The sequence below is a fragment of the Erythrolamprus reginae genome, chromosome 2 (assembly GCF_031021105.1).
Source record: "Erythrolamprus reginae isolate rEryReg1 chromosome 2, rEryReg1.hap1, whole genome shotgun sequence".
Classification (NCBI taxonomy): Eukaryota; Metazoa; Chordata; class Lepidosauria; order Squamata; family Dipsadidae; genus Erythrolamprus; species Erythrolamprus reginae.
The window spans coordinates 298,194,269-298,216,583 of record NC_091951.1 but is presented as its reverse complement, the minus strand read 5'-3'; the positions used below and the strand labels follow the sequence as shown (position 1 = coordinate 298,216,583).

General features: G+C 39.2%; 1 protein-coding gene across 1 annotated transcript in view; it reads right to left on the bottom strand.

The window, feature by feature from the left end:
• The window catches only part of FBXL17 (F-box and leucine rich repeat protein 17), a 155,392-nt gene that overhangs the window by 63,737 nt on the left and 69,340 nt on the right, over window positions 1–22,315 (bottom strand). The window contains exon 7 of the mRNA XM_070742950.1: window positions 1,390–1,466. Coding sequence (XP_070599051.1) covers window positions 1,390–1,466 — 77 coding nt within the window. The remainder of the gene's footprint in view (window positions 1–1,389; window positions 1,467–22,315) is intronic.

The window sequence follows — 22,315 nt, the reverse complement described above, 5'->3', positions numbered from 1 at the left end:
TTCATTTTAGTATCCAACAATCAGAATAAATTCAATCATTATTATTATGGAAATGAGGAGGAGGCTAGACCCAAGGAAGACTTGCTGACAAATTACTGCCCTGCCTCTCATGGAAGCTGAGTATATCATAATAATATTTAGTTTTATAAATAAACACAAATCTAAAATGGCATCCTGCCCTACTTTCTTTGAAAAAATTGTTATGTGATGCTGAAAGCTAACAAAATAAGAACATCAAATATCTACTAGGTTATGGAATCTGATTCATTAGAACAATGGTTCAAGTTTAGTCACAACATCACGTGATCATTGAGTTTTATCATAATAAAGTATGAGATTCAAATTGACAAATCAGTACCAAAATGTGGAAAAATGTAATGAGCCATGCAGCTTCAAATCATAATTTGCCTATTCATGTGGTGGCTGAAACCTGATTCCATAATCTAATAGATATTAAATGTTCTTATTGCCTATATGCTCATTTTCCCCTTTGAAATTACATATTCCATGTTTGAAAAGAAAAGCATCGTTTTGGTATTTAATATTATTTAAATTATCAACACTTTAAAACTATTTTAAGTTGAATAAATCATACAGAACTTTTCAAGAAGTTGACTGTATTCCACAATACTATTAAAAGCCCCTTTGTCATAACTTTTAACTGGGCAAATGGTGCATTATGGTATAACAATTTTTGAACCAGGTACCTCAAATGGACCAACATACAAAAATATGTCCAAACTCTGGGAATGAAACCTGGAGGAATGAAATTTGGGGAAGTTGCAGGTGCTTCAATGCTACTGGCTATTACTGCTGCAATCGTGCGATCTTCATTTTCAACATAGTGTGTAATTTCCTAGTCAGTCTCACAATTCCTCCATCCTTCCCTGACCCAGCAGCTTCTAAGACAGGGCAGGGCAGAAGATTTTCAACACTCCCTGCTAGATTGCCATAAGGAAACATTAAGGTAAAGCTTCAGGAAGTCACTACTCGCATTTTTTTTTTTGCCCACCCTTTGTTTATCTTTGAAGATAATGTCTCTGAAAAAATGACCCCCAAAACACGGGTTGTCCAAATTAATTTTCAGTACTTCCAGGTTCTAAAAGAGCCACAATAGAGGAAACATCTAAAAAGTCTCTAATCTTCTCTGATTGTTCATCAGGTTGCCTGCCACTCTACCTTTACATCTAATTGGGGCATTTAAAGCACTAACTGAATGAATAAGTCAGCTTCTAGGCTATAGAAGGAAACATAATTTAAAATGGGGCATCATTATCTCTAGTGCATGCTATTTAACATCATTTATGTCCCATGACCTGTGTCCATCAAAGTCTCTATTTATTCTATAGATCCAGGGGAAAAAGTAAGAAGGGAAAAAATATTACATACCATCATCGGTGATCTTACATGATACCAAATAAAGTTCTTTCAAATTCTGTCCTTCTTTAGCAATGACCTCCACACATCTGCAATACATACAAATCTACATTAAACAACATTTGTATAGATTTTATATGACTGAAAATCCAATGGTTACCAGACTTTCAAATGTCATTGACTAATGGATGTAATTAGATAAAACTTTAGCTTAATGTGAATACATTTGAATATATTTCAAAATACTGTATATAACTTCTCTATTTTTCAGTCTAAATTAATTTAAAAAGTTAACATTTTAAAATATTCAACAGCATGTTTTCTATTTCACTTTATTCTTAATTCCAAGATATTAAAGAAATAGTTCCAAGTTAGCTACAAAATGTAAACAATATCTTATTATCTGCACTTTTTAAAAAAGTGACACTCAAAATTGTTTTCATTTTGAAATACTATTATATTTTAATTTAAACATTTACCACTGTAAATTTGGACAATCAATTTTTTCCTGTATTCCTGAATCAGTTTTTTTTAACCAATATCAGCAAACAGGACTGAAATATGTTTATTTGTAGAAGACTATATTAATTGAAAATAATATTTTGGTTTTAATCCTCGTTGATTACTAGAAGAATTGTATAAATCTGAATTTTGTATTATTTTGATCAAATATATGAGAGGAATAAACAAAAGTATACATTTGAGTAATTTGAGAAATTTTAATATTTCCCTCTCATAGTAAACAATTTTATGTTGTGAGCTGCTCCGAGTCCTCGGAGAGGGGCGGCATACAAATCTAATTAATAATAATAATAATAATAATAATAATAATAATAATAATAATTATTATTATTATTATTATTAATTGCTAAAGTAGTTAGTGTATAAGCCAAAAAAGACAATCATTTTCATTAACTAGTATTGTCTTCTGCATTTTTCTCTATATTTATTTTCCTGAAAATCATAACAGTAACACATAATTGTTTTTCTATTATTAAATACACAGGTAGAGGAATATGCACTATTCAAGGTAAAGAGAACAAATTATCAATACTATATATAATGTGAACTGCATTGCTTTTTACCCATACTTCTAATCTTGCTGATATCAACTGATATAGTCATTGTATTAAAGCAAGTCATATATTCAGCAAGCCTTAAAAAAGGTTAAAACAGGGAATACTGCTATGTATTGTCACAAAATATTCTCAACACTCAAATGTATTTTAATCTTAAGCATACTGAAATGTCTTAAAATGTATGGCTTTTTGATAGGTGTGCAAAATTTAAATGCTAAATATGTATCCAAAATAATTTAAAAGGGATTTTTCATTACAGTTTGTACATTATTCTGAGAAGTCTTCCAAATGCTCAGTGTTTGCCTATTGGATAAAATATATGTTAATGAAATTGTAAAATATATGCTATCTAATTGAATCAAAAGGAGTTTGAATTGTTCGAAATAATTGTCTATTCTATATGCATACATAACTTTTACATTTTGGACTCTCTTGCAAAAGCCTGGAACATGGCATTAGTGACAACTGAAATGAACTAATGAGGAAATATGACTACACAGCTTGCAAGAAAAGTGGTCCTTGGAGACCTTGTTACTGTTTGTGATGCATTTCAGCTAATAAAAGCTGCCAGACATTGGTTCAAGATATTTCACTTTTTTAAAAATAGAGTTTCAATCACCTTAACAGTATGAAAGAAAATTAGAAACAGAACCTGATGAGACTTGGAATGGCTAGCTGAAAACAGTCTTCTGATCACTGTTACTTTTACAAGAACTATATTTTTCTAAGGTGAAAAAACTTTATTTATGATGTGTTGTGATTCAGCCTGAGGCTCCTCAGGGACCGGCTGGATCTCTGCCGGATCCATGCCCAGAGGAGGAGGACAGTGAACAGGAGGGGGAGGACCAGGCAGACGGGGGAGAGGAACGTCAGGAAGAGGAGGAGGGAGAGCAGCCTGAGACCCCCGGGGGGGGGGGGGCTCTCCCCAGCTAGTAGCCTGGATTCATTGGATGAAGGCGCACAGGCTATAATAGACATGAGGCAGCGACGTGCAGCTCAAAGACGGGGCCAATTAGAAACGTATTTCCATCCCTGAATTGGCAACAGCTGGGTTTGGGTGTGGTTCTCCTCAGCAGGGTTGAAAAGGTAGGCCCGCCCTTACAGTCTTGTGGAGAGTTATCAACTAGGAGTCCTGTGACCTTGCTTCGATTCTCGGCGTCTCTGATCTTAGCTTGTGGCCTAGAAGTCTAGAAGATTTGGGGGAGGCGTGGGTTTTATTATCTCCAGCGTTGTTTTTGCCAGCAAGAATCCTGTTTTATTGCCTGGCCTTCGTGAAACCTCCGTGAAGCTTCATAGTGTTCCTGTCTGTAAGAACAGTTTTTGTTACCTGTGTTTGCTTTGAATTATATAAACTGCCTTTGCTTTTTACCAGTGTGTCTGGCTACTCGTTTTGGTTGGTGTTGGCGTCTGGGGGGGACCCAGACAGAACATGATGTAAACAAGAAAACATAAAGATTAACTAGAAAATATTTAACTCTAAAGATCATTTATGTCCTAACACTAGAAAACATATATAGTTTTAGCAGAATATATGTGCATATCACACCTCATTTCTTTGATGATCTGTAATAATTCACAGTAATTTACAATTGCTAATCATTACTGACTTTCTGAAATTAGATGAAGTTGGCCCAAAAGTGTTTTTCAAGAGAGCAACTAGACTTTATTTTTCCTTGAAGACGTTTTGTTTCTCATTCAAGAGCCCTGTTAAGTGTTAAGGAGTATGCAAAGTAACCCTTGAGTTACCAAGGACGCACAGAGGAAACGTGGAGGTGGTAGATATCTAGCTGATAGCCCAGAGATACAAGTAGTAATTCAGATAACCAGATACATTAAGTGTATAAATATTATTTATTTTGGCAAATAGCTTAGTCAAGAACAATTCTAGTCATACACAATTACATCAGTCAATGCTCTCAATACATATACAATACTATAAGCCTTACTTACCAAATACATTAAATAATCATTGGAATACACAGTTCTACAACACAGTCACACAGACAAACCAGAAATAGCAGAGAGTAATCAGAGAGAGGGGGGGAGGAAGGGAGGGAAAGAGAGACTGACTTCTGGCTCCCTCTTATGGCTAACTAACTCTTAAAGCTATAGTAAACATACATTGATATTTTGTTTATATATTGCCAAACCCAACCAGTTATGTACTTAGTACTGACAAGCCTGGCTCCACCTGAAGTCCTAGAGACTGCTAAAAGGCTCACAGCACTTGGATACCAGACTAAGGTGGGAAGTAGAGGCCAAGAAAATAAATGTCCAAATCTCCAAAAAGCCATCCAACACTCCTAACTGCAGTGTAACAACACAGGAATAGTAGGGCCACCAACAGCAGAAACTGAACTGAATTTCTTTCCTTATGTTAATCGGTCTGGGTAGGAGCCTGCTGTTAGCAGCTGCTTCACCTCCTAGGCATTCATGCACTGCCCTAAGTTTCTTTAGGTAGTAAGTTGGATCAAATTGAGGCCAGGTGCTATCCAGCTGGCGGTATTCTTGATCTAAATCAGATCTATTGTTGGATGTCTGCTATTAATGATGGTGACTGGTTCTCAGAGATTGCTGTGATCAGTTCTTAGGTTATGCAGCCACCTTTTCTTTTTCTTCCATGTATTCTTCCAATACGGATCAATTTCTGTTCCTCCAATGTATCACCTTAGTCTAATAGCCAGTGCTATGGGATCTAGGACAACTTGCCGTAGATACCACGACCGCATCAAAGCCCAGTTTGTAGGAGAATTTGGAACCAAGACCATCCAACGGGGATGGCACATCTCCTTTGGAATGTTTGGCGAGGCCAGGGGCTGAGGACTATGCTGCCCCCAGGCCTCTCATGAATTGGGGGAATTGGTCTTATGGACATAGAGCTGCCTGCCCTCACAAACACCGGGGAGGATTGGCTGCAGATAGGCAGTGGTTCTGATAGGCAGCAGATCCCTTCTGATGAGGAACAGCTGCCTCCCCCACTCATCCAAGGGCAGAGAGAGTAGAATATAGGCAAGTTCAGAGGAGGGCTGTGAAACTACTTGGAGAAGGTTGCCCCGCCTCTTCTCACAAGGAACTCTTGTGTGGGTTGACTTAAGGAAAAATGGGAGGTGGGTGTCTTCCTCAGGAATAATTATTTGTTTTGGCTTACATTCCTGCTCCTGCCTGCGCCTTGTCTTTATTTACTTACTTACTTACTTATTAGATTTATATGCCGTTTTTCTTTACCTTGCGGACTGCCTGTTGCCTTGTGGACTTGCCTTGCTTTTTATATCTTGCCCCTGGACCTTGCCCCACAAGCTTGCACATTCTTTTTGGACTTTCTTGTGCTTTTCTTTGGGACTGAGGGTGACTCTCTTCAGGGTAGTGTGGGGTGGAGTCTTACTGGCCATTCTTATGGCCTTTAATCAGAGCATGTAATTTGCCTATGCGACCTGGGTCATATCAGTAGCTCACTCACCCCAACTGTCTTGCCATGGCCAATTCACCTTGGCTAACTCATAACCAACTTATCTATAAAAAGTCACACCTTTGGAGAGAAGCTAATTCTCTCCATAAGTGCAGAGGCATATGAATGAAAGGTATGACATCTGTTCGTCAAATTACAAAAAGAAACTTAAACTGACCACTGTTTATACTGCAAATCAATATATCATTAATAAAAGTAAAATAATCGTCATATTCGTAGGAAAATGTGCTTAAGACTGCATTCCCAATCAATCAATCAAGTATAGATATGCTGATCCAGCTTCTAATTCATATGTACTGAATTTGGAATACATAGATAATCATAATATGACATTTGACACTTACCTCTGGGAAAAACAACTTTATGTTTTAGATTCAAATTGTTTGAAATAAGTTTTCCCTTAAGGATTCCTAAACCATCTCCCCATGGCTATATTTTAATTTCTGCGCTGCTACTGTGTCAGTTACAACAAAAAGCAGCAAATATTTGCCATAATATATCAGTGAAAAGAAGGTAAAACTAACATCCTCAATCAAATTTGAGAATATTTATTTTCAAGGCCTGTCAATGTGTCTACAGTAAACAAGTTTCAAATGGATCTCAGGTAGGTCATCCAGCAATAATCTACATTGAATTGTGGCAATAGCCTACTTCCAGCTGTGACAATATCACTGGACTAGTCAAAGATGTCTGTGGCTTCCTTAGAGCACTTAAAAACCCTAAAGAGTTTCTTAAATCTAACAGAAATCCAAATTAAAGAATCAGCATCACATCTTGAAAGGTTCCATTCTAGCAAGTTAATGGCGTAGCTTTGGTGATTAACCTGTTTCATTTATGAAGAACTCATAGGAATAATATGGGATCTATCAAGAAATCAAGAACTCATAAGAATAATATGGGATCTATCAAGAAATCAAGAACTCATAAGAATAATATGGGATCTATCAAGAAATCAAGAACTACGGATCTTTCATGTATGAAAAATTTTCAAAATAAAAATTTTGTTTTTTAAAAAGGAAAAATATTCACTTGTAAAAATGAAATAGGTCATATACCAGTATGTGATCTATTAACATTTGAATGACATTTTCCTGACAAATGATCAGGAAAACTGAAATCAAACAATCTGTACATGACATAACTTTGTAGGCCTTCTGTGAGTAATTATGGGAAAGCAGGGGACAAATTGTTTGGGTTATGCAAGGAATTTCAAAGAGTCTGTCTTAACTCACTATAACTGAAATTGAGAATTTACTCTTGTAGTTTGCAAGATTCTTTCTGTATTACCACAAACTAGCATTAAATAGACCTCCATGAAAACAAGTGTTGCTCTTTATTGTTTAGCTTTGCCAACCCATGGGGCTTGACAACTGTCCCCTTTTCCTTTGTTTAATTTATTTTTAATGTTTTAATTTTTTTTTGTCAAGCATATATAAGATTACAGTAAAAGTATAAACATGTATATATGAAATGGTTATGAGTACATGGGAACATTAGAACAGGGACAGTAGGCATGTTGGTGAACTTATGCACACCCAATACAGACCTCTTAGGAAGGGGCTGAGGTCAACAGTAGACAGTCTAAAGCAATGATGGCGAACCTATGGCACGGGTGCCACAAATGGCATGCAGAGCCATATCTGCTGGCACATGACCCATTGCCCTAGCTCAGCTCCAATGTGCATGTGTGTGCCAGCCAGCTGATTTTTGGCTTGCACAGAGGCTCTGGGAGGGTGTTTTTGGCTTCCAGAGAGCCTTCAGGGGGACGGGGGGGGGGTGTTTTTACCCTCCCCCGGCTCCAGGGAAGCCTTTGGAGCCTAGGGAGGGAGAAACACAAGCCTAATGGGCCCACCAGAAGTTGGGAAACAGGCCATTTCCGGCCTCCAGGGGGGGACCTGTTTTGGAAAACAGGGATTAATTGACTTGGCTAAAGTAATGTAATGTAATACATATATATTGTTCATTGCTGCATTAATGTCCCCTAGAATAGCGATGGCGAACCTATGGCACATCTGCCTCAGGTGGCATGTGGAGCACATGTGAAGGCACATGAGGCATGGCCCTATGTCAGCTCCAGTGCATATTTTTGGCCTTCCTTTTGGATGTTTTTGTTCTCCCCAGTCTTTAGGAAAGCCTCCTGAACTCTGGGGGTGATAGAAAACGGACCAATGGGCCAACTAGAAGTTCCTAAAGGAACTTCTGTTTGCGCCATTTGGCCATTTTCTGCAGTTTCCAGGGTTCAGGAAAGTTTCCTGAAGCTTGGAGATGGCGACAACAGCCCAATGAGCCTACCGGAAGTTTGGAGGCTTCAGTGAGGCCTGTGTGCATGCGCAGGGGCAGCATCGGGGTTTTGTGTATGCATGCGGGAGAGGGCATTGCATTAAGGGTGTGGGCACACACAAGTGAGCTATCGCATGCGCGTGCAATCATTTGGCACCCAAGCCAAAAAAGGTTCACCATCACTACCTCAGAGCATGAAGCCAATTAGCAAAGTAATATAGGGATGTAACCACACATTCCAATTTGCTTTAAATATCTTCAAACTCTAGTGACTGAGAATGTGTTCTGATTATATGCCCCAGTATTTACAAAGTTGTGATCAGCAAGGATGATAAATCACAGTGACAAATAATTAGGAAGTGGATGCTTATTTTCCAATATTCATGCTGTTAATGCAGTGATTCATATTGTTCAGAAAGAGCTGTACGCCTGCAGTTTGAAGACAACTTGTTTAAATGCTTTTTATGATGACCCAATTTATACTGAATACTTTTGAAATAAGTACAATAGCTAGATACCTTGCAAAGAAGAATACGAGAAGAGAATTAATTCTCTTCCACTAGCAGCAATATATGTGGTGAAACCTAAAAAATATACCAGTTTGACTACACCCTTCCCCTAAATCTCTAACATAACCATCAGAATCCTACAAAAAGTTATCACTGATTTGGAATGCTTATTGTAAGGAAAAAATGAAATAAATGGGGAATAAGGATAGCCTTAAAGTTTCTCCCCACCCCCACCTAAATTTAGGATTACTAGGAAGTTATCCAGAGCTTTATGCCACTCCAAAATTAGGCATGATTGGGAGGCTTAAGGGAGTGGGACAGAATGATGAAGGATACAAAAAAATGAAATACAGTATACTCAAATACCTTTTTCTCCTGCAGGAGTAATGATATTATCACCTGATATAGGTAAGTTCAACCAGACTCTAGTGCTAACCAGGAGAAGTGTTGCTGAATTTTGGGCTAAAATACAACCAATTCAGAGTGATGTGACTAAATTTTCGGTGTGCAGTTTTTCATTTAATGAACAACCTACTACGGAGTATTTTGAAAGGCTACTATGCATAAAGAGAAATATAGCAATCCAATCTCTATGTTATCAATACCTAACTTACATAGCCATGTTATCTTCTTCTATTCAGCAACAATAATTAATTCTAAAGCATACCCAATTATATTCTTTCTTTCAGGTGAAGTGTGAATCAAACAAGTGGCAAATATCTCATTTTCATTGGAAACCACTCACCTACAATGCCATTTCATCAGAATCTTACATTCTGCTCATTTTGGACAGCTCTTTCATTCTATCCAAGCTATAGTTGACCAGCATTTATAAACAAATCTTTAGTACAACCTTTCCTACTATGACATTCAGTGAAAGGAAAAAGGATTTTTAATTTGTAAAAGATAAAACTAGTGCAGTACAAATCCAGTTAGGACATAAAAAATGAAGTTGACAGCTGAAATGCTGGAAGGTGTAAATTGTATCTCTCTGAGAGATTCAGGCAAGTATTATCTGAATAGAATCCCTTCAACTTCTGATAAGTTTCTTTATATTCAACTTCAGTGAGGAACAATCCTTGAGACATAAGTATTTTCTATATCCGTCTTAATAAAGTACAACAATTGATCAAATTCTGGTCTAATTGATAAACAAAAGATCAAGTTAATTAAACTCACTTCCATTTTATTATTGAAATACAGTAGTACCTCTAGATACGAGCTGCTCCACATGCGAGTATTCCAAGTTACGAGCTGAGACGCAAGCAAAATTTCTGTTCGACACCCGAGCTCAAATTCGGGATACGAGCCGAATGTCCACTAGGTGGCACAAGAATTCCATTTTTTCCAGTTATCTTGGTGCGGAAAGCCAAATCTAAATGCATTCGTTCGAGATACGAATTGATCGACATACGAGCTCGGCTCTGGCACGAATTAAACTCGTATGTCGAGGTACCACTTTACTGGCACTGGTTTTAACAAACAATTCATAGAAACATAGAAGATTGATGGCAGAAAAAGACCTCTGCCGTTATACTATTTCTTGTATTTTATCTTAGGATGGATATATATTTATCCCAGGCATGTTTAAATTCAGTTACTGTGGATTTACCAACCACGTCTGCTGGAAGTTTGTTCCAAGCATCTACTACACTTATATTTTCTCACGTTACTTCTAATCTTTCCCCCAAACTAACCTCAGATTGTGACCCCTTGTTCTTGTGTTCACTTTCCTATTAAAAACACGTTCAATTTTATCAATATCTTTTTGTAGATCAGGTCTCCAGAACTGAACATAGTATTCCAAATGTGGTCTCACCAGCGCTCTATACAGTGGGATCACAATCTCCCTCTTCCTGCTTGTTATACCTCTAGCTATGCAGCCAAGCATTCTACTTGCTTTTCCTACTGCCTGACTGCACTGTTCACCCATTTTGAGACTGTCAAAAATCACTAGCACAGAACTGTCTATACAATCCTTTTACAATTATTATTTATTCCAGTTACTTTGCAATCACAAAATTACTTTTTTATTTTGTTTATGAAGTTGCATTCTCTCCCATGTTACCAGTAAAAACATTGACCTTCCTGATGTTAAGCTTTCTACTTTGTTTGAAACACCAAATTCCTTCTCCCCCCACAAAAGAAATACTACATGTTCATGCCACAAGCAAAGAATAAAAACACACTATCATTTTGGTCCTTCATTAGTCAAATGATCTGGCAATAACAATGCTACTTGAATTGAACTCACATGAAAAATTATTTTCAAATATAACCTTGCCAGCAGCTATGTTATGTCTTGGCAAAAGGAAGCAACCTTTATTTCTCTATCTGTTGGTTCAGTCTGCACAAAAGGCAGGTGTTGCAATAGGAAATGAGTTTGAGGGGGTAATAACAGTATGATATACTAATACTTCAAGGCCCAAGTGTTTTTGCAAAATGCAAACAATGAAAAACGTTTAAGCAATTAAATACCCTTTTGCAAAAAGTGACCATGGAGATTATAATCATTAATTAAAATCATCTAAATCATGTAAATAATGTTACAAAATAACATTTGCTTTTTATCTCAGATTTCAAAAGGCGTAAAATGTTAAAAAGGCTTAATCTCAGAAGAGCTGTTTTAATTAAAACTAAAAAACCAAAACTGCAGTACTGTATAATAAACAAACGTAAGAGAGTTTGCAATCTCATTCATTTAACAAATGCATATGTGAATACTGAATTTACATCATTTTTTCCAATGTATATAATTGTGCATTTTTCAAACTGTACAAACTATATACTTATACAATTTTACAAATTATAAAATAAATGTGTGGTTTCTTCCTCAACTACAGAGAGCAATTCTTAAAGTTAACATACCATTTTTTTCTGTATAATTGACAGCATATTTTCAACATTCAGCCTCATTGGTTTATTATTGAAAAATTAACTGAAAATACTCAAAGTTGTATATTTGTTGTTGTATACTTTTTATACTGTAGAACGTTAGAGTATAGTTCCAACTTAGAATATTAATGGATGTTTACTTTAGAGTACATGCCATAAAAGGGGGGGGGGGGTGTTGATTCACGGATTTGATCCAAGGATCACTCTAGGAGGAGAAATGTATTCGATTATAGTGATAAAAAATAAGGAATATGACAGCACTTTTTCAACTAACAAATTTTGATAAAAGGCATAAATCTTTGCAAGTTTCACTCCACTTCATCAAATGGCAAGCAAATCCCCCCAATTGAATAAATATAGAACCAGGTTCTGGAAATCAGATATGAATTTACTATGTCATGCTTTTCAGTCCATGTTGATGTTGACTCAGGATGCCTTTGATCTTCAAGGATGCCAGCAGCTTCACAATCAATGGAATCAGCAAACCAGGAACACAGAGCCTTTTTTATGCTTTATGGTTTGATCTACTTGAGCAAAACCCTTTTTGGAATTCTTGACTCTGAATGCATCTTTTAAAAGCCGGAATGTTATCAATTTCATTAGTGTAAAAAGTTCTAGTGTTTATTGAATTATAAATTCCCATGCCCTCTGTGGAAACTGTACATTTGAAAATGCAGACTCTTTATTGTTTTTGCTTTGTAATATTTGGTGTCCATATACACATTTTACTCATGCACTATGACATAGTCCACAGTCCACAATTTGCTACAAAAACAATGTTTTAACTTGCTGGTTTGTTGTGCCCACTCTTGTGTATCCTGTTGATTTTTTACAAATTCTTCTGAATATGCACAACCTCTTTGTTGATGTTCTGTGTTGTTGAGTATTTAAAATGCATATACCAAAAGTAGACAGCCAGGACTTTTTACGTTTTCTATATGGCTTTTAGTTACTTAGCATTGGGTGGGGCGGGGTGGGTGGGTTGTTGGTAAAACAATGAATCACAGGCAAGCAAAATAAGCCTTTACAATTTATGCATGGTATGTTTTATATGTATGTTTGGTTTTATAATAAGGGTTTAAAATTGTTTTACTATTAGATTGTCACATGTTTTATCACTATTGTTAGCCGCGTCCACGGAGAGGGGCGGTATACAAATCCAATAAATGAATTAATTAAATAAATAAATAAATAAATAAAACAAACAGATAAAATTCTACTCTATTTTATGTTTGTAAATATGTTTGCAGTACTTTGTGCAGCATTTCATTATATCATCTAATTTAGATTGTGGTTCTTTACCTGACATTTTATTACTCTATGGAAAGGGAACCTGTTTGAAAGAGAAATAAAGAACTGCTATTACTCTTTTTATCTTTTGTTATAGGATAGAGGAGAGGTGAAACTAGACCCTGTGACTTTGTCTGGGATTGCTGATTGGTTTCTAATTTTCTTCAGTGTCGGATCCATTATTTAAATGTACGCAATAGCTCAGGAATTACTGTCAAGTCACAAATGCCTAACTACAAAAAAAAAAGTGTACAGCAGTCAGTTGAACGTTTCAGGATTTTTTTTTCTATATATTTTTTTAAAGTTCCAGCTTTCAAGTAAACTGATCAAAGGGGCAGATGGATGTAATCTATCTTGAGGAAGAAAAAAAACCCAAAACAAAATGACTGTAGATGGAGGTGACATTGGAAACATAGCTATAGCACAAAACATGAATATTATTGTAAAATTCCTTTTTACAACTATAACAGTAACTGCCAGTACCTAAAAATTCCTTTCCTATTTCTGGTTATAGAAAAGGTAGTATGAGAATGTATTCTTAAGCCTTTTGATGCGTGAGCATGAGCATGATATCAAATAAAGAGAGAAGGGCTATGTCATCCTTATATCAAATACTTGTTTCAGGGCATTTTAAAGGCGGAAGCATTCAAGGACCTCTTTAGAACTTTGTATGAAATGTTTAATTATGAAAGGATACTACAGTAAACAGACAAAGAAACTCAATGTGTGTATACAGACCTAACATTAGCTAGCCAAGATTTAATTTCCAAAATGACACAGAGGCTGCTCATTGAACAATGCCTGTGTTTAGCTCATCATACTTGGGCCAACTGATTTAAGTTTTTTGCAGGGCCACTATTCATTAGAACAGATGCCAATATTCTGCATTTCCTATAAAGCTTGAGACAGAGTTCATTCAGCATAAGATGAATATTGCGCTCAGTAAATGGACTTCAAATGATTTTTATGTAATTTTCAGCCTTTGGCAGGCTGCGCTACTATAGAAATGTTTCCAGTTAATTCCACCCCAAAACATTGGATGACCTCACTCAGTGGTTTCATGTAGATATTAAATAGCAGGGAAGAGGGGACCAAGCCCCGAGGCACTCCAAAAACAAGAGGTCTAGGAGTCGACCTCTGTCTTTCTGCCAACACCGACTGTGAACTACCAAAGAGATAGGACGAAAACCACTGTAGCACAGTGCCTCCTAACCCTAGCTCTCTTAGTTGTCCCAGAAGGATACCATGGTCAATGGTATCAAAAGCCGCTGAGAAGTCAAGTAGCACCAAGACAGAGAAATGACCCCCATCTCAGGTTCGCAAGAGATCATCCATCAGCGTGACCAAAGCAGTTTCTGTGTTCTAGCCAGGTCTGAAGCCAGATTGACAAGGACACAGATAATTTGTTTTATCCAATGATCATAGGAGTGGACGTGCCACTACCACTTTCTCTACAGCCTTTCCCACAAAGGGAAGGTTGGAGACTGGACGGAAGTTCTTTAATTCTGCTTGATCCAGGAAAGGCTTCTTGAGCAGGGATCTCAACACTGTTTCCTTTAAAGGTTGCTGAAAGGACCCCTCACTCAAGGATGTGTTAACTGAAGCCTGAAAACAGCCTTATGTCAAATCCCTGCTGGCCGAAACCAGCCAGGAGGGGCCTGAGTCCAACAAACAAGTCAAGGAACTCATCGCAGCCTTGTCTACTTCCTCAAGAGTCACAAGCTCAAATTCATCTCATATAATAGAACTAAGACCTGCCCCTGTCATCTTGGTTGGAATTGGCCAATCAGAGTTCAAGTCCATCCAAATCTGAGCAACTTTATCCCATAGAAACTGAGCAAACTCCTCAGCTTTTTCCTGCAGGGGCTCTTCCGTTCCCCCTACATTAAGGAGGGAACGAGTCACCATAAATAGGGCAGCTGGGTGCGAATCAGTAGATGCAATAATTGCAGAAAAATGTGAGCATTTTGTTGCCCATATCACCACTAAATAAGTCCTAATAGCGCGTCTTAAAAGTGTTCCTTCAGACTCATACTTACTAGTCCTCCAGCATTACTCTAGATGCTTCTGACGCTTCATCTCCCAGAGCTCCTCGGCAAACCAGGGAGCTTTCCTGGATCCATTGCCATGAAGAGGTCACAAAGGCGCAATCCAGTCCAGTGCCCCCAATACCGCCCTCTTCCAGGCAGCCACCAGGGACTCAGCTGAACTGTGGACAAGGGAGTCCGGTATCACACCAAGCTCCCTCTGGAACTGTTCAAGGTCCATTAGGCATCTGGGGCATAACAACTTAATCGGCTCCGCCTTCTTGCGGTGGGTGAATAGCGTCCTAAAATCTAACCTCAGTAGGAAATGTTCTGATCATGATAAGGGGAAAGGATCCCATTCACTCTAACCCAAAGCCCGAGAGAGCAGAATATCCTTAAGGATTTCTGAAAAGCCACCAGGGTACAAGATACATGGATATTAGTGGAATCTCAGTTCAATGGGCAGGCACAGCAACAGAATAAGCTCAATTCTAAATTACATTACTTCATTGTCATCCATTGCTGTGATGAAGTGCAATGGCTCAAATATTTAGAAAACTAAGCCAACGATCAGCAAGCCCATGTTCGAGACCTGAACGCTGCTGTATGATGAGGTGAACTACCATCATTTGCTTCAATTCCTGCCCACAAAGCAGTTTGAAAACGAGTGATTGAGAGTAGATAAATAGAAACCATTTCAGTGAGCAATCAATATGAAAGGACTTCCCCAACCACGCATCTCTAGGGAAAAAATGATATAATCATCTAATGCTTTCAATCTGAAAGCAGCAGGATTCATTCCTCTGTATCTATTAACATAATTCATGATAGCCAGTATCTGTCCTGTTGGTTGTAATAAATTAAAGAAATATCATGTGAATGAAGTTTTAAAACAAATGGATTATTTACAAACAGTATATTTTATATATACTACTCAAAAAAATAAAGGGAACACTCAAATAACACATCCTAGATCGGAATGAATGAAATATTCTCATTGAATATTTCATTTGCACAACTATTCCATTTGCATAACAGAATGTGAAATTGACTGCCAATCAGTGTTGCTTCCTAACTGGAAGTTTGATTTCACAGAAGTTTGATTTACTTGAAGTTATATTCTGTTTTTTAAGTGTTCCATTTATTTTTATGAGCAGTGTATATTAATTTGTAAAAGCATATTCCTATGTTAGAAAAGTTTATTCTAGGTCTACTATAATTAGAAGTGAATTAGATCGGTATTTTTATGGCTTGGGGATTTCTGGAAAGGAAAGGTAAATGTAAATAGTTTGATGATACTTTTGGCCATTCATAAGGGTAAATAGTTCCCCAATATAATCCTTTTAGTTTCTACAAGAGTGTCAATTTCTGTGAGCAAGAAATTCCGATTCTCTTCTTTATGTATTAATTATAACTTACATAGCTCCCTAAACAGCATTTAAAGTACAACAAACTGAAAACAATATTATCTTTGCTGACAGTACAGAAACCTAGCTAACTGCTTCAGAAATTGGTTTCCTATGGTATTAACGATTTTAAATATTCTGTTCTCTACAGGCCTCAGGAAACTGTTCTAGCTCACAAGTACTGGATCATATAGAAGTCATTTTCTTTTGTTTTTCAATTATTTTAAGATAATATTTGTTAACAGTTAAATACCTGCCTGGCCACCAGCTTTTGCTGGTTCCAGGACTGCCTCTTTGCCTCAGTCTGCGGAACAAATGAAGAAGGCCATGCTGCATCTTTAGCCTCCAAGCTGAATGGTCAGAGGTCAAGGTTTCCCAGCTTTTAATGCCCATTCCCAAAGCCTTTAAATCCCTCTTACAGATATCCTTATATTGCAGCTGTGGTCTTCCTCTGGGGCACTTTCACTTGAAGCAAAAAAAATATATAAACGAGGGAATTTAAAAGACTTCAATCTTGGAGTTACTAGAGATATTAAAAACCAAAGGGAACACGGAATGGGACACCTCACAGCCAAGTCGCCACAGGGACAATCTTTTCTGTTTATTTTCCTCACAAAGCATGTCTTTTCTTGTTTGTCCTACTATTTTGCTTGCTTGCTTTCCTCTGACAAGACCATGGCAATGCCGGTACCCCACAACCAGTTGTCCTGGCTGCCCATCAACCTTGGTCCTTTCTGCATGGAGTTCAGTGTGGTAGCAGTAGGGGGTCACTGGCCAACCAAGCGAGGATGAACATGTTGCTTTCACCACAGGTTCATAAGATGCACTAGGCAGGAAGAAATCATTTTGGACAATGCCCAGCTATGACTGACAGAAACTTGCACTGAGCACAAGCTGGCCAGTGGGCAGACAGGCCGCTGCAGCTGGTTCTGCATGGTGCATATGTTCTATGGCTCCAGTTACTGTTGCTTCTGGAAGCACTCACTGCATCCCATGCACCCACCACTCATTCACCTGCCAGCTGGCTCCCCCTCCAGCTTCACGTGTGGTCTATCCTCTTGCTGTGTATTCTCCCCACCCATCCACTCATTTGCCCATCGCACCCCTGCACACTCTGTCCACTGCTTCTTCACCCACCCAGCTCTCCCTCTGGCTACCTGCACAGTCAATCCTCTCGCCATGAGCTCTGCCAACCCATCCGCTCATCACAACCCATGCTCTGTCCACTGCTTGCCTTTCCAGCACCTATGGTGAGTTGTTCCCATGATGAGTTGGCCATGTCAAGCTGTCCTGTGGTGAGTTGGCAGCAGTGAACCAGTGGTGGTTAGTTGGTTCCAGCAAACTGTCAAAGACCCAAGGAAACAGGAGTGCTTCTGATTTGGAATAGGCAACCGACAGGTATGAGAGTACCCATGCCAGATCGGAGATCCTTGTTATAAATGATCCTTAATTAAATAATATATACCAGGTATGAAAGAGATGGATGGGTACTGGTCACCTCAAAGTTCTCTCTCTGGTGGAAGAACATTATGCAATATAATCTACTGTGGATTAGTTTGTTTTGTGCTAATTCATGTTCTACTGTCCCAAAGGATTTATTTTCAATATACTGTATTCAATTTCAGAACACCGTCATTTTGAACTAAAACTTAGATGTCATTCAACAGTTGGTCAAAATATTATAAATCGACATTTCTTACAAAGTACTAATAAAAATGAAAACAGAAATGTACTCTTGATGCAGACAAAATGTAACAGATTTAGAGCGTACAACAGTTTGTTGAAATAAGACAGTCCCCACCATTCATTACTTAAATTAGCCAAGTGTTTCCAAAATTCAGTTGATTCATTGATAAGAGGCTCCACTTGTAGTTCAGCATTACCTATAATATGATTAATATTATTTTTCCTTGTGCTAAAGCAGAAGCTTCTCTACCCTGATATAATGTAGTTTTTATATAGCATAATGCTTTTATACAGCAGCCAATGCAAAAATACTCAAAATGATACCACTTAAGCAGAAATTTGGGGCCCACAAAAAGCAACACAAAACCTAGCAGAAAGAGACGCAAGGAAATCTTATTCAAATATTCATGACAATCAATAAAACAAAGTAATTTTGCTGCATATACCAATGTCTCACACAAAATTTTATAGCATGTATATAAAAACTCAAAGAGATACCAATAAACCCTGCTTGCCAATCCTTCACTTAATTATCAACAAGGTCACCATTAAATTTCACTGATTGATAGCTGATATGGTTCACAGTAGAAAAATAACGCTTTATAATAAAGTCACATTCTGGGTAAATATGCCAGCTAACACTCTAGGAAAATAAATATGGATATACTTTACTAGAACTATAATTATACTCTTTAGTGAAGCAAATCAGTTACTGCTCTTGAATCTGTATATGTACCCAGCATGTATACATTTACAATTCTAATACAAACATGTAGTTATCAACTTATGATCACAATTAGTAATGAAATTGATGTGGTTGTAAAATGAAAATGGATTGTAGACCAGCGAAATGCTGTCAATATATGAGGGTCGCCCAGAAAATAATGCACCACATTTTTTTCTTCAACAATTATTTATTGAACACAATGAAACTTAAGACACAAGAAAGAATAATGTTTCTTCTACACTCCCTATTTTTCCATGAAATCTCCGTCCCGTTCTATGGCCTTTCTCCAGCGAGACACAAGGGCGTATATGCCCTGTCGGTACCAACTCCTTGTTCTGGTCATAAAACCTTGGAGCTCTGCCGAACTGTTTTCTAATGGCCTCACCCTCTGTGCCAGCGACTCATTGTACTTCTGTCGACTGCAGATTCTCCATAAACTATACACAAACATTTGTGAATGTTCCTAACAGTTTCTTTCTCCGCAGTGAGAAATTCAATGATGGCACACTGCTTGTAACATATATCACTTACAGATGCCATTTTGAAACACTGCTGCAGCTATGCCATCTGTCTGAAGAAATGCAAAATTTACACACGCACTCCGGACAATTCAAATAGTGTACAGTGATCCCTCGATTTTCGCGATCTCGAGCTTCGCGAAACGCTATATCGCGATTTTTCCCACCCGATGACGTCACTCTCTTCCTTTCTCATCTTTCTTTCTCTCTCTTGCTTCTTCCTCTCTCACACTCTCTTCCTCCCTCTCTCATCTCTTTCTTTCTTTCTCTCTCTTTCTCTATCTCTCCCCCTCTTGCTCTCGAGCGGCGGGCGGCGGGCGGGCAGGCGAGCGGCGGGCGGGCAGCAGCGAGGAGCCGAAGATCGGGGTTTCCCCTTTGCGTGGGCGGCGGGGAAGACCCAGGGAAGGTTTCTTCGGCCGCCCAGCAGCTGATCTGCTCGGCAGCGCCGCAGCAGCGAGGAGCCGAAGATCGGGGTTTCCCCGCCGCCCACGGAAACCCCGATCTTCGGCTCCTCGCTGCTGTGGCGCTGCCGAGCAGATCAGCTGCTGGGCGGCCGAAGAAACCTTCCCTGGGTCTTCCCCGCCGCCCACGCAAACTCCACCATCTGCGCATGCGCGGCCATGGAAAAAAGGTGCGCATGTGCAGGTGGTGTTTTTACTTCCGCACCACTATATCGTGAAAAATCGAGTATCGCGAGGGGTCTTGGAACGTAACCCTCGCGATACTCGAGGGATCACTGTATATTTAAAGTTTTGCATTCGTACCATTACTGTAGGCTGAGAAAAAAGAAGTGGTGCATTACTTTCTGGGTGACCCTCGTAGTATACTTAGATTTCAGAAAGACATTCAATAGTAGACTACAGCCTTCTTCTTGATAAAATAATATAATATGGGATAGACAGAGATTAGGACTGCCCCCACCCTCCTTGCCTTTCGTAAACTCCTCAAAACCCATCTCTGCCGTCAAGCTTGGGGGAATTGAGACAATTTCCCCTTGGCTATGAAGTTTCTGTGCACAATATGACTTATGTATGTTTTTATTTACTGGGGTTTCTCTTTTAGATTTTTTATATGCATAATTGCTATTTTAGATTCTAATTATTAGATTTGTCATTATGTATTGTTTTTATCACTGTTGTGAGCCGCCCCGAGTCTACGGAGAGGGGCGGCATACAAATCTAATAAATAATAATAATTAATAATAATAATACCAGATGGATTTGTAACTGGCTGACAAACTGTACTCAACAAATAGTTCTTAATGGTACTAGATCTACATGGAGTGAAATAAGCAGTGGGTTACATCAAGATTCTGTTTCAGGCCCAGTGCTCTTCAATATCTTCATAAATGATTTATATGGAGGAATAGAAGGGGGATTCATCAAATTTGCAGACAACACTAAACTAGCAGGAATAGTCAACATCCTAGAATAGGCGTTGATTGCTTACCTGAACGCCTCTTCTCGTACGGTGAGTGGGTACAGCAGTCACATGGGGTTGCTCCTGTCCAATCCGTTGGAACTGAGCCTAGTATTAAAAAAGACTGCTGGATCCGCCCCTTCCCCAGAATTCGCGAATCCGTAGACTAGGCTCAGTAGTGAAGCTCTTTAATGTTCAACTCTCATGTGTTATAAGAAATTAGAATAGAAGGTAAAGAAGACCACACAAGGGAGGGAAGTGACTGCTGTACCCACTCACCGTACGAGAAGAGGCGTTCAGGTAAGCAATCAACGCCTATTCTCCGTACTGAAGGAGTGGGTCCAGCAGTCACATGGGACATACCCAAGAGATAGGTCCCTAGGGTGGGAGTACATTGCTATCGTGAGAGATAACGGATTGGAGTACTCTTCTTCCGAAGGCAGTGTCTGCTGATGCGTACGAATCAATCTTGTAGTGTTTTATAAAGGAATTTGGCGAGGCCCAAGTGGCTGCTTTGCAGACTTCTTCCAACGGAGCCTGAGTCGCCCAAGCGGCAGATGTGGCAGCACTTCTGGTGGAATGCGCTGTAATATTCCTTGGAATGGAGAGGGAAGCTGTCTCGTAGGCCTTTGAGATGGCCCCTCTGATCCAACGACCTATTACTGTGGAAGACACTCTGGATCCCAAGGATCTGGGATGGTAGGCTATGAAGAGTGCTTCAGATCTCCGGATGGATCTTGTGCGTTGGATATAAATCTTTAGCGCTCTAGTGAGATCTAGAGTGTGCCATCTAATCGCCAGGGGATGCTCTCGTTGGAGACAGAAAGAAGGTAAAACGATATCCTGAGATCTGTGGAACATGGAACTGACCTTGGGTAGAAAGGTGGGGTCCAGCCGCAGAACCACCTTATCCTGATGAAACTGACAGAGGTCCTGTCTGATAGAAAGGGCTGCCAACTCAGATATGCGTCGGGCGGAAGTAATCGCCACCAGGAATGCTACCTTGAAGGATAGGTACCTGAGGGACGCAGAGTTCAGGGGTTCGTAAGGTGCTTGAGTAAGAGAGTGGAGAACCCGTGGCAAGTCCCAGGTTGGATATCTGTGGATTTTAGAAGGCCTGAGATTGGCCACTCCTCTTAGAAATTCTTGGATTTCTGGAAGGGAGCGTAGGGGCTGCCTGCGAGGCCCCGCCAAGACGGAAGAGATAGCGGCCAGATGGCGGCGGATGGTGCTGGTAGAGAGACCTTGGTGAAAACCTTTCATAAGGAAGGAGATTATCCTGTGTATGGGAAGACACAGGGGGGATAAGCCCTCCTGCGAGCACCACTGATGAAATTTGGACCAAGTATGGTCGTAGATCCGATTGGTAGACCCCCTTCTAGATTTCAGAATGATTTCCACTGTGTCTGGGTCATACCCTCGCAGGTCTAAGTCCCTCCGGATAACAGCCAGGCGGTGAGGTGGAACCACTCTGGATCCGGATGGAAGGAGGCCCCCTGCCGCAACATATCCTCCGAAGCGGGGAGTCGCCAGGGGTCCTGGACGGACAGTTGTTGAAGGTCCGCGAACCAGGGTCTGCGAGGCCAGTGAGGGGCAATCAGGATTACACGTGCTTTCTCCAGGAGGATTTTGTTGA